Source organism: Portunus trituberculatus, chromosome 24 (assembly GCF_017591435.1).
Source record: "Portunus trituberculatus isolate SZX2019 chromosome 24, ASM1759143v1, whole genome shotgun sequence".
NCBI lineage: Eukaryota > Metazoa > Arthropoda > Malacostraca > Decapoda > Portunidae > Portunus > Portunus trituberculatus.
In genome coordinates, this window is record NC_059278.1 from 17,636,989 (window position 1) to 17,649,488 (window position 12,500).

At 38.0% G+C, this 12,500-nt stretch overlaps 3 protein-coding genes and 1 non-coding gene across 7 annotated transcripts in view; 2 read left to right on the forward strand and 2 right to left on the reverse strand.

Annotated features, from left to right (window-relative positions):
- The window catches only part of LOC123508074, a 21,604-nt gene extending 20,962 nt beyond the window's left edge, over positions 1-642 (reverse strand). The window contains exon 1 of one of the 4 annotated variants that reach the window (XM_045261494.1): positions 392-642. Coding sequence is in view for 1 of the 4 variants with exons in the window: in XM_045261497.1 (XP_045117432.1) it covers positions 1-75 (75 nt within the window). In the remaining 3 variants the exon portion in view is untranslated. Of the gene's footprint in view, positions 91-391 lie in introns of those variants that run through there. The other 3 variants (XM_045261497.1, XM_045261493.1, XM_045261495.1) reach the window with 3 other exon arrangements.
- A 1,661-nt stretch (positions 643-2,303) lies between these two features.
- On the reverse strand, positions 2,304-5,717 carry LOC123508449. Its single transcript, XM_045262195.1, has 2 exons — positions 5,501-5,717; positions 2,304-4,466 (listed from the first exon to the last, which is right to left on the reverse strand). Exons 1-2 carry the CDS (start codon positions 5,585-5,587, stop codon positions 2,976-2,978), a joined length of 1,578 nt encoding a protein of 525 aa, XP_045118130.1. The 5' UTR covers positions 5,588-5,717; the 3' UTR covers positions 2,304-2,975.
- A 2,465-nt stretch (positions 5,718-8,182) lies between these two features.
- On the forward strand, positions 8,183-8,256 carry Trnaa-cgc. The gene has a single exon. It is a non-coding gene; the product is annotated as a tRNA-Ala (tRNA).
- Positions 8,257-9,880: 1,624 nt separating this feature from the next.
- LOC123508458 (sarcosine dehydrogenase, mitochondrial-like) overlaps positions 9,881-12,500 on the forward strand; it is a 19,144-nt gene continuing 16,524 nt past the window's right edge. Inside the window, exon 1 of the mRNA XM_045262209.1 lies at positions 9,881-10,149. The gene's annotated coding sequence lies outside the window, so the exon portion shown is untranslated. The remainder of the gene's footprint in view (positions 10,150-12,500) is intronic.

A 12,500-nucleotide genomic window follows, 5' to 3' on the forward strand; every position in this document is an offset into this window, starting at 1 on the left:
AAACTTTCCAAACCGAGCGGGACTGCTTTGTGACAAAACGTATTGTAAGAGTTGTTGGGTGGGTGCCTTCCACATGTCACTTTTCTACTTTTTCCAACGGTATTACTTTTCTTCTTAACATGCTATATTTCCTTGCATCATATAATTTTGCATCGTTCATCACAACATCAACACATGGGGGTTAACTATATATTATTTGTGTACAATAGGCAGGAAATTAAATTAAGTTATCAAGACAAGCGCGGCATCCTTCCTAGATACGGTAGAGGCAAAACGTATTAGTATTTATAGACATATTTATACCATATAAACTTAACACCTACGGTACATATTGATATGTAATATCAACACGCTGGAATAGGAAGAAGGAAAATGTAACATTGCCACTTACCACTTTGGAATATGTGATATATAATTTGAACGTTGCAAATTTCTCTCTTTATCGCTGCCTGCTCGAATGATTTTACCATTTGGGATAGGATTGAACAAATAAGTACATAAGAGTTCCAAATGTTTTCATCGATCTAAATCTATCTTTGTATTATCAACACTTGGGGATAGGATCTGAGAGGAACAGTATCATCATACACGTCACATGCTTTACAAGTGCAGCAACACTGAACACAGTTGTTTTAGCGTTTACTACCGATTATTCGTTTACCACTGGCACTGGGAATGAGATGGGATGCGAGCTAAGAGTGCGTCTTATCTTATCTTGATGTCCTTGCAATAAAACTATTTAGGAATTAGAATAAATAAATTATGTAAGTGCTGGATTCTCTCTCTCTCTCTCTCTCTCTCTCTCTCTCTCTCTATATATATATATATATATATATATATATATATATATATATATATATATATATCCTGATTCCGGGATGAGATCTTGAACAGATGGACGGGGCATTGCCGAAGAAAACTTACTGAAGCTACGTACCTAAATGGTGGACACTACTTAATACGCACTGAGCACTTAAGTACATAACCACCTCGTTTGCCCGTCGCACTTCACCCGGCCCTTCCTTCACCACCGTCTATTCCCACTCAAGGCAGGGCATTTCCTAAAGCTGGATTTAACCTAGCATTTTCCCTTTAGCCTATGGGAGAATTAAGATGAAAGACAGCGTGGAATGTATATGCGGCAGATAAGGTTAAGGCGGGTTCACACATCAATATACGGCTGAAAATGCTAGCCGCTAGAGGTATCGACAGAGCCCTGCTAGCCGGAACACGTTCACACATAGCAGCTGGGAAATATCGGCTGGTCGGCCTTAAATCACAAGACTTAGTATTCAATCCTCACCTCCAACACCTAGCAGAGGGGGACACTGTCATCGGAGTGGCAGCGATCTCATCGAATGTAGTTATTATAGTAGGGTGTTTTTGCTGTACTACTCATTTTTCGGGTCCCAGATATGCTATTTGTCCCTCACTAGCTCCATCATTTTCCTCCCCGTCTCTGACACGTACCCATGCACACGATCAAAGCTTCCCTCTCGTCACATTGTAAACAGTCGCTAGCGAGCCAGCGGCTGGACTAGATAACATGTTAGCTGATTTCTCCACTTGCTATATAGACACCGACATCCAGCCGAAAACTCTAACGTCTGGCAATTCCAGCAGCATATTGACGTGTAAACCCGTCTTTAGCAATACCAGTTGTTAGTTTTGTTGCATCATGTGTGTAGCCCCGGAGGTCGCAGAATAACACCACAATAAATACTACTACTACTACTACTACTACTACTACTACTACTACTACTACTAATAATAATAATAATAATAATAATAATAATAATAATAATAATAACAACAATAATAATAATAATAATAATAATAATAATAATAATAATAACAATAATAATAATAATAACAATAATAACGTTTTAGTATTAAAGTATATTTCTGATAGCCTTGTATTAGATACAAGGAAAGAATGGTATAAAATATAGACACTCAAAGTTGACAAAGGGAAAGAGTGGCATAAATGATAAAAACACACATAAGATACATATTAAGTTGCATCAAGGATATGAATATATACTATTAATGTCATATACCAGTAAATTTCAGGTACATGAACCTTGACTCCATATCCTTGAATGTCTTGTTACCTGCTTGACTAACAGGCTTGATTACCCTTATACTGGTTCAAGAGTATTTTCATATTCTAGGAAAAAATATAATGATTTCACCATGAATAGGGAAAACTACCCGTGACTTAAAAATCATGTGGCCTTTTAATAAAGTACTTATGAGAGCACAAGCCCTTGACAATGAGTGGGTAGATAGAAGAAAATGAACAAAAGGTAAGCAAGAACTAATAAACCAAGGTCTTGTTATGTAAGCAAGTTACTCTATGCTTCGTCCAAGATCTTTGTCAGCAGAATTTACATGTATACGAGAATTTTACACCTATGACAAGAGGTTACATTCCATGATCCTATCTTCTAATAACCAATGTGGTGATTCAGTATTTTCTTACAGTACCAATGTACTACTGCAACACAAGAAGACAAGTTCATATAATATTTACACAATATTTGTACAATGCCTTACAAGTGCTAAAGACATTTTAAAATCAAATTCCAAAAAGGCTAACCAATTATAGTTATGCACATGTGAAGAGTTATTGGATGGTGCCATCTCCTATCACACAGGTTTCCTCCACTGAGCTATCCAAAACACATACAAATAACATTATTATATACTGATCCACTCTACATCTTGTTAAATTCATCATAAATATCTCAAACTTTTCTGATACAATCTATGATAAAAATTTATTCAAATAATTGACATTCAAATATACTTATATGACAGGATGAGCAGCTTTCATATCTTAATGATTAAAAAATAAAAACCTAAGTAAACATTTTGTTCTGATTCTTTCTTGTAAGACACAAGGATGGTTTATACAGGTTAACAGATAGTCATACTGAAAATATCAGTTTGTAGAGAGTCTTAATCTAATATTAGCCTTGGATCCTTGGATCTTGCATCCTTGCCACAGCATCAAGAGGAATCTCAACTGGCTTGGTCATTTTGCCCTTCGCCATAGGACGACCATGGAAAAGTTTCTTTCCTCTTGCAATAGACTTTTCTGCATTGCTACTTTCAAAGCCATTATCTAAGGCATTCTTTTCATTGTCATCACCAGCTACACTTTTCATCTGGTCTTTTTCCCTAAATGCCCTATTTTTCTTTCTCTTGGGCAAATCTGACAGTGAAATGATATTCCATAATGGCTGTGATGGCTGATTCTCTATCTTCAAGTTCACCTCACCAGTTTGAGAACTCTTGTCTCTTTTGTTTTGTATAACAGTCTGCATCTCTTTGTCAGCAAATACTTTGGGGAGGGTGTCAGCACATCCACTGATGTCAAGTTGGGCATCAAAACTCTTAGTTTGTTCTGTTTCATAAGTTGGAAGGTCTGCTTGTACCCCAACCTCTGTCAGCCGAGGCCCCTTCACTTGAACCCACTTAGTGGTGAGGATTCCCAGTTTCCTCGGGTTCACTTGGATACTGACACTTTTCTTAATTAATGTTGAGGCAGAGTTACATGGTGCATTGTCTGATTCTGCAGACATTATATCACTAATAAGATTGTGTTGTTTGCAAATGTTGCTTAACTCTGTGGGCATGTTGCCTTCAGGTCGGCCATGCATTTTGTGGTGATCTTGACTCATTACTATGGAATTTGGCTCTTTATCAGGGCAATGCTTTTCCTGGGAGATTTTATTCCCCCCCTCTAGAGAAATTGAGCTTCTTTGCTGGTTGTGTGCTATGTTAGAGATATTACTGTCTTTTGGAGAATGGTGACTAACATTAAATGAATTATCATTTTCACAGAGATAATTTTTGGGAAAAGGAACAAGGCTTGTTTTTGGAGTACTTCTCTTCGATGGGTTAAAACTTATTTCCAATATGTTTTTGTCTTCAGTTACTATACTTTGCATAGAATAACGGCTTGGTTCTAAATTACTTTTATCTACATTATTAACAGCACTTTCCAAACCTGTATGTGCACCTTTACAGTCTCCAATAAATGGTATTGTAGTGTTATCAGCAAATTTCTCTTTTTCTAAATAGCTAAACTTTTCACCCTCTTCTTCAGCTGCATTCTTCATAGCAGGACTTGGTTCTTCATTCAAAGTATTCCCCAAATCTACATTTCCATCTGTATGATCCTTAGTACATGGTGAAGCCATATTCCTTTTCTCAAAATTATTTGCATTTTCTTTAATTTCTTCTGTACTCAAGTGTGGGATAGCATCTTCCACATCAACTAAAAGATCTCCACATGACAATTTTTCATCCAATGAGCCTTGTAATAAATGGAGACTTACAGAATCCAGTGTAGGAGTTCCATGACCATGTAAGATTCTGACAGAGGCAAGGAGGAGCCACTGAGTCCATGGAGTGGTGGAGCAGTAAGCTTGTCTCATTAGGATACCAGTTGTGAGCTGAAAGTACAATAATACACATAATACTCTCTCTCCACTAAATGTTCTGCTCCACAGCTAATATACAATTGTACAAAAACATGACATTCTAGGATCAAAATGGGATGGTAATGCTGAGAGCAATTCCACGTGGATCCGTGCGTGCTTTGGGATCCGAGGGGTCTCCAAGCACACGGGTTCGAATCCTGTCTACGGTCTGAGTGTAGGTTGGGCTTCCACACTCGGGGCAACGGTTTCCTAGCGGGTGGGCTTTGAAATAGGAGGAACCCTTAATAAGTATCCCTTTAGCCCATAAATTCCCGTGAAAAGCCCACATGGTATAAAAAAATAATAAAATAAATAAAATAATATTACATCCACACATCTACAGCTTTCCTTGTTCTGGGAAATTATCACAAAAGTATCCCAGTTTCTTGTGCTTCAGTAAGAAATGTTATTACAAGCATACAAACAGGTGTGTGGTATCTGATTACCCAAGATGAGTCACCGCTGAGTGTATCCTATCAAGATCAATTTCAAAACTTAAGATTGGAATGGTGCAACTAAAGTCTCCGAAGTTTATGGGAGATAAGACTGAATAACAGATAATATGAGGGAGGATAAACATTACGACACTAGAGGACGGTGAAGTGCTGGTCTTCCTCACTCCATCACCGCGTGACCACCACTGTACACTAATGCTGCCACTTCTTATTGAGTATCAATGTGCAGGGCACCACAGCATAAGATGCATATTGGGTTAGTTGGTGGAAGGAAAGGGAGTTAATGAAAGTAGTTAGTTGGTGGAAGGAAAGGGAGTTAATGAAAGTAGTTCTTTTTTTAGGGTGTTTAATGCAAGGAAGTCTTGCCTGCTTATTTCGAGGCAGTCAGTTAACTTCTGCGCAAAAACATAACGTTTTCTTACATTATGACAAGCACAATGAAGGAGCTAACTACAAAATTATTGAAGTGAATGAATCCATGCCTTAGCAAACTCAGCCCTCAAATGAAAATACCGCCATTGCCTTGTCTTCCCGACAACTCATGTGGCTTACCCTGGCAGCTATCTCTGGAGTGACTCCCGGAGGCAGGGTCAGAGGTTCCAGGGGGCTGCACTCCCCCGCCTGGAGGTCATCTTCCATTAGGCAAGGTTTCTTCAAGCAGCCTATGAATAAAGACCCCTAAAAACCTTGATAACAGAACGCTTGACAGTCAGGAACTGTGAGCGTAGCTTCGAGCCTCTGTTTGTTTGAGTTTCGAGGCTACTGTTACTCCCTCGGCCGGTCCTCGTATCGGGATGTTTTCAATCCTCTTGTATATATATCTATCACATACGCCTACTGTTCTCCATGCTTCCCCTATAATATACCTATCATTTATACGTACTATTTTCAATGCTTTTTGTACAATATACCAATCAGAATTTACGTACGTACTGTTTTCAATGCTTTCCCATCACGTACTGCATCGACAATCTTCAAGATCTCTTCTTCAATATTCATGTCATACACACATACATACATATATATATATATATATATATATATATATATATATATATATATATATATATATATATATATATATATATATATATATATATATATATATTCAATTATCTGAAATATTTCCTACAATATTACTTGATTTCAACTAGCGTTCATGTTTACGTCTTGTACCGTACGTACTTTTACCTACTGACTCCGAACCTACCTAAGGTAGGCTTGAATCATCTGAAAATCCAGCAAAGAATTTTCTTTTTAGAAGAGTAGCTGACTTTTCTGAATATGAAAGAAGGTTACCAGTGAATGACTAACATCAAGGCACGTAAAAATTTTGCCGCATTTAAAATTTCACCGCACGGCGCACTGTCAACGAACTTAGAAGGAAGACAGCTATGAAAATGTTAAGCATGTTCTCACGGTCTCACCCAGTCTATTCTCAAAGGGTCGTATTCTCGTGAATGTTTCACCTGTTGATAATGTATAATTGTTATCAATCTGTCGCTACAACTATAAAAAAAAAAAAAAAACTCCAAAACCTGCATGTGCAACTTGACTATAGGACCGTTTGAAAGTAATTACAATTCACCGTAGAAACACTTCAGAATTATGATCTAACATTGTACCTTGGGAACCACTACGGTACCAGTTCCAAAAGAAAGAAAATGAAGAAACCAGCTGAACGTAGAACCGAAAGAAAGAAGATTACATAAGAACACTGGCGCGGCCTGAATGCCACCATGTCCTTGTGACATTCAAAACATTTATAAGATAAGAGTTAGTGGGAAAGGAGTATTGATCCAAGCGCACCCGATATGAGTAGTAGTAGTAGTAGTAGTAGTAGTAGTAGTAGTAGTAGTAGTAGTAGAAGAAGTAGAAGAAGAAGAAGAGTAGAAGAAGAAGAAGAAGAAGGAGAAGGAAGAAGAAGAAGAAGAAGAAGAAGAAGAAGAAGAAGAAGAAGAAGAAGAAGAAGAAGAAGAAGAAGAAGAAGAAGAAGAAGAAGAAGAGTAGTAGTAGTAGTAGTAGTAGTAGTAGTAGTAGTAGTAGTAGTAGTAGTGCTGTCAATCCAAAGTGCAAAATAATTTTTGAACTATCACTAGAATCAAGAAAAGAAAAAAAATCCTTGAAAACCAAAATAACTTCTATTAGAGCCTATTAAAAGGTGTAATTTGCCTTTTAAACTGCCATTACAATCATAGAAACATTTATTTATTTATTTATTTTGGAGAAGCCAACTAATTCTATGTTGAGCTTATTAGAAGTGAATACACGCAGACACGTTTTTTGTATAATATGATCGCTTGGTTTGAAGAAATATTCATATAACTCCTGCAGCTAATAAGCAGTGTATGCATATGTACTGTACTTACACTGTACCTGGATATATGTGAGCTGTTAAACTTTGAACTCTTAAAACTCTCTTCAGTCTGCATCTCTATACACGCTGCGATAGGCTTAACCCCTTCAATACCGGAACACACTTCTACCTTGAAATTTGTATATGATTAGACCATTATATTGGCATTAGGAAAGGTCTATGGAGGTCAGAAGATTTATGGCAACAGTCTTCACTATTTCAATCCCCCCACATAAGTTTCTGAAACTGTATAAAATCACAAAATAGTAAGCAGAGTGAATATGGAAACGCGTCATGAGAGTTAATCCATTGGAGGACGAACAAGTAAGGGAACAACAAGAGCCAGGCAGGGAAGAAGCAGACAATTCTATCTGTACAGTACAAGCCTCCGTTAATGCTCGCTATGAAACCCTTTGTACAACATCTCCGCTATTTTCAAGACTACTTGGTCACTCTGGTTCTTAAGGTTTTATAATATAAGCTTATGTTTCTTGAGACAGCTCAACAAGAATTCTTCACTATTAACCTCTTCAGTGCTGGGACACATTTTTATCATGAGTTTTAGGTGTTATTAGACGATTTTATTGACATTGGGAAGTGTATATGGAGATCAGAACATTAATAGCCAATAGTCTTCACTATCTTCCTGAAGCTGTATAAAATCGCCAAATGGTAAGCAGAATAAACATGAAAATGCATCATGGTACAGTATTGAAGGGGTTAACAGAATCAACACTTTGAAAACCCGGCTAATCGTTTCTGTGTCCTTTAAAAACAGCCGTGGTGTGAGAACAAAGCGTTGCAGATTATATCAATCATGCAACCTCACACATGGTAACAACCCGCCACAACATGTAGTACACACACACACACACACACGCCCGGTAGCTCAGTGGTTAGAGCGCTGGCTTCGCAAGCCAGAGGACCGGGGTTCGATTCCCCGGCCGGGTGGAGATATTTGGGTGTGTCTCCTTTCACGTGTAGGTGGTGTTCACCTAGTAGTGAGTAGGTACGGGATGTAAATCGAGGAGTTGTGACCTTGTTGTCCCGGTGTGTGGTGTGTGCCTGGTCTCAGGCCTATCCGAAGATCGGAAATAATGAGCTCTGAGCTCGTTCCGTAGGGTAACGTCTGGCTGTCTCATCAGAGACTGCAGCAGATCAAACAGTGAAACACACACTCTCTCTCTCTCTCTCTCTCTCTCTCGATTGCTGATTATATTTTGAGTGATTCTACGTTAAATGAGTTTTTACTGTCTTCATGTCAATCTAGGTATAAGCAGGCTTTCCATACTGCGTATCATAAAATAGTAGTAGTAGTAGTAGTAGTAGTAGTAGTAGTAGTAGTAGTAACAATAATAACAGAGAGAGAGAGAGAGAGAGAGAGAGAGAGAGAGAGAGAGAGAGAGAGAGAGAGAGTTTACTAAAGAATCGACGGTATACGAGAAAACAGAAGGAAAAAGGAAGGGATGAGAAGAAGGAAAGAAAACAAAAAACAGGAGGCAAGGAATGACATCTTGGGCAGGACTGAACATTCATCTTTCTTCCTCCCCGCTCAGCTGATCACCGGGTCTAAACCAGATATTTCCAGTTATATGTGCTTTGTTTAGGGTTAACTATCTCGCACCCTGCTGATATCTTATCTACTCGAGTGTTCCTTTCTTTTATCTACCGATTAACTTTTGTTGTTGTTACTGGCAGCATCATCATCTACCTTTCTCTTATACTTCTTCTCCTCCCCTTTCTTTTCTTCCTCCCTCGTTTCACTCACTGAATCATCTACTTCTCTTCGGTGGTAGTTATCGGAAAAATAAATCAATAACTACAATAGAAAACAGAAAGGAATTACAACAACAGAAATGAGTGTTTAGCTCTCTCACAAGTTTGCAGACGCATTGGTAACTGCAGTCAACCTCCCAAGACCTATAAGACACAGGATTAACCTGTAACCATGGGCCTACATGCGAGGACAGGGATACATTGCACTGATAATATCACTTATATAACATTCAGGTGCATTGTGAGGCTAGGAAAGAGATGATAACCGTGTAAACTTTATCAATACAATGGATACCTGTATGTACCCACTACTTTTTTGTTTCCTAACTGCATGCTCTCTCTCTCTCTCTCTCTCTCTCTCTCTCTCTATGAAATGAATTGTAATTGGCAGTATGTCACGTTACCGCACCACACTGTTGTCTCGAATGTATCCTGCATATTACGATTTGTTGCACATCAGCATTGACCTCCAGTCCATCCATGCATGTGGAGATCCGTAATACTGAAGGCGAAGGTTCTGAGACGAGCTTAGGGATTGTGCGGGCGTCTTGAGTGTGTAAATGTGTGTGTTCATACCATGGTTCTTACCTAACTAAAATTGTGTGTGTGTGTGTGTGTGTGTGTGTGTGTGTGTGTGCGCGCGCGCGTGTGTGTGTGTGTGTGTGTGTGCCAAGTCGCCAGCCAATCAGTGGGGAGGACAGTGGGGGCGTGGCATATACCTGCAACCTAAATGAAGCGACAATACAAATTATTAACATGTAGTATTTCTGAGCACGGTTACTCCCATACACTTCGGGCGGCCTCACTCAGCTCGCAGCACTGAGGGACGCGGGGGCACGACGTACTGGAGGTGTTGACAAAAAAGGAAAGAATTTATATCAAGTTGGGTTTCTTGCAGATGTACACAGTGATAAAAGGAACGCGTGCGGACTGACGTTTAGTTACGTACGGCAACCCCACACCGGAGGAGGATCGACCAACGGGTAGTCACTAAAAGAAGTCGCTAGGCGAGGAGAAGTTGTTTGTTCCTTGATCTGCCTTTCACCGCCTCTCCCTCCCGGCAGAACAGGTACACAGATACAGTGCAGTGGATACCGTTGAATGTCACTTGGGCGTTAGGGTGTTAATATGTGATATTAATTTTTCTTCATCTATTTGAATGACTTTTGAATTTCTGAAGCTTTGAATTAATGTGATAGCTTTCCTATATACACAGCTTTCATTCGGATTTGTTTATTTCTTTCGTGTTTCTTCATTTTTCATATATAATTTTTCCCCTAGAGTGGATACCGAATGTCCTGATTTTGTGATTTTAAGCATGGCATTACTTTTTTGTTTTACTGGTTTATTTATTAAGTCTTGACATATTTTTCTTTCATATGGAACTTTTATACATGAAAACTGGCAAACAATCTTATTTCGAGATACATAAACATGACATGACTTTCTGTCTTAAAATAATTACTCATTAATCCATTTACCTGTTTACATATCCTGTCCGTGTGATGTTTGGATTCAAGTATTAAAGGTAAAAAATAACCATCGTGCCCTTCCTCCTTCCTTGTTAATATTAACTTTTATATTATTCTATTTATTTGTTTACCTATCATTGTTATTACTGGAAGTTTCTAAGCGTCAGAATTACGTAGTTTTAATTCGTATGAAGATTCTATTGTTATTACCGTACAACGGGGTTATCTAGGACATTTTTTCGGTAATTATGGGATAATGGATGAACAAATTATGTGAAAATAAATATTTTATTACTTTGGATTACAGATTATAGGACTAGCTAACCTAGCAAAACTTTTCAAAATGAAAGGAATATTTTCTATATTTTTTTTCTAATTTTTTAATGCCTGTCTCGAATTACCCCTTGCTTTGGGGTAAATCTGGGCGGGTACCTGTATAACGGAAAAAAAACATAATGCAAATCATCTTTTCACAGACCAAATCAATATATATCAGATGTTTAGAGAAAAATACATACCCCACACACACACACACACACACACACACACACACACACACACACACACACACACACACACACACACACACACACACACACACACACACACACAAATTAACGCATCAGCAGTTTGCCAAAGCAGTTTTCAAAATGAATGAATGCCTTTGTTAATCATTGGTTTTTCTAATTTAAGCACAATGTCATCAGAATGGGCTTCATATATATCTTTGTTTTCTGGATACTTGAAGGCTACAAAGCCTTGAACTACCTTGTTCTATGGCTGTAGGAATCATATAACATTGGATTAAGCATAAAAGTTGTGTTACTGTAAAGTTCATATTCAAAATATACAAAAAAATCTAAGAAAGGTGCTTTTACGTAATCCCGTCCCAAATTACCCCGTGTCTAATGTGCGGTATTTCTAGCAAAAACTTATTGGATCAGATCCATAAAACATATCTGCAAACTTACCTCATAGGACAAGGATTCTGGCCTCAAAGTTTCAGGTGTGAAGTTATAATAGAAGTAGTGTAGAAGAACTGAAGTGTTTCCTTCATGCAGAGGGTGGGATTCAAGGTCCTGATTTAAAGGGCAGCCTTTGGAAGGACATTTAAATGTTGCCAAATTTTTATTAAAGAAAAAATGTTGGGAATTTTGTATCCTACCCTGTACAGGTCCTAAAGTAAAGGTTTTAAGGATTTTAGAACATCATATTAACTCGGTAATGAAATTAAATCATTTGTCCCAAATTAGTCCTAATGTCCCAAATTACCCCGTCGTACGGTACTATTTTTATTATTGATTTTAGTTTTCTCGTTTTCTTCCTCTTTTTTTGTGCGTCTCTGCCAGCTACTGTGGGTTATGAAGGCTAACGATGGTGGTAATGGTAGTGGCGATGATGAGGATACCTTTACAAATTCAAAAAGTCTGTTAGTAACCACACCAGCACTGACTCTCACTCGTGGCACGCTTGTGAACACTGTAAATTGGACAACATTCCTCGGAACATTATTTTCCTGGTCTTATTTTAAAACACTTCTGCGCCATTACTTTCAAAAGGTTCTACGGTAGTTGAAGGTACACGGGTCTCTTGATGGTGTTTCTATGATTCTGTCAACGGATCAATTAAATTCCTACATCATTAAAAGGAGAAACAGTCTTGAGAGTTTCACTAATCAACTTTGGGAGTCTTTGAAAATAGTTTTAATGAGGCAGAAAACGCATTTTTCAATACTTCTTATAAAAACTTAAATCGATTTTTTAACCCCTTTAATATTGGGTCATATTTTTATCTTGAGATTTGTGTACGTTTAAACCATTTTATTAACATTAAGAAGAGTCTACGAAGGTCAGAAGATTAATAGCCACAGTCTTCACAATTTCAGTCCCCCACATGAGTTTCTAAAGCTGTATAAAATCACCAAATAATAAGCAGAATGAATATGGAA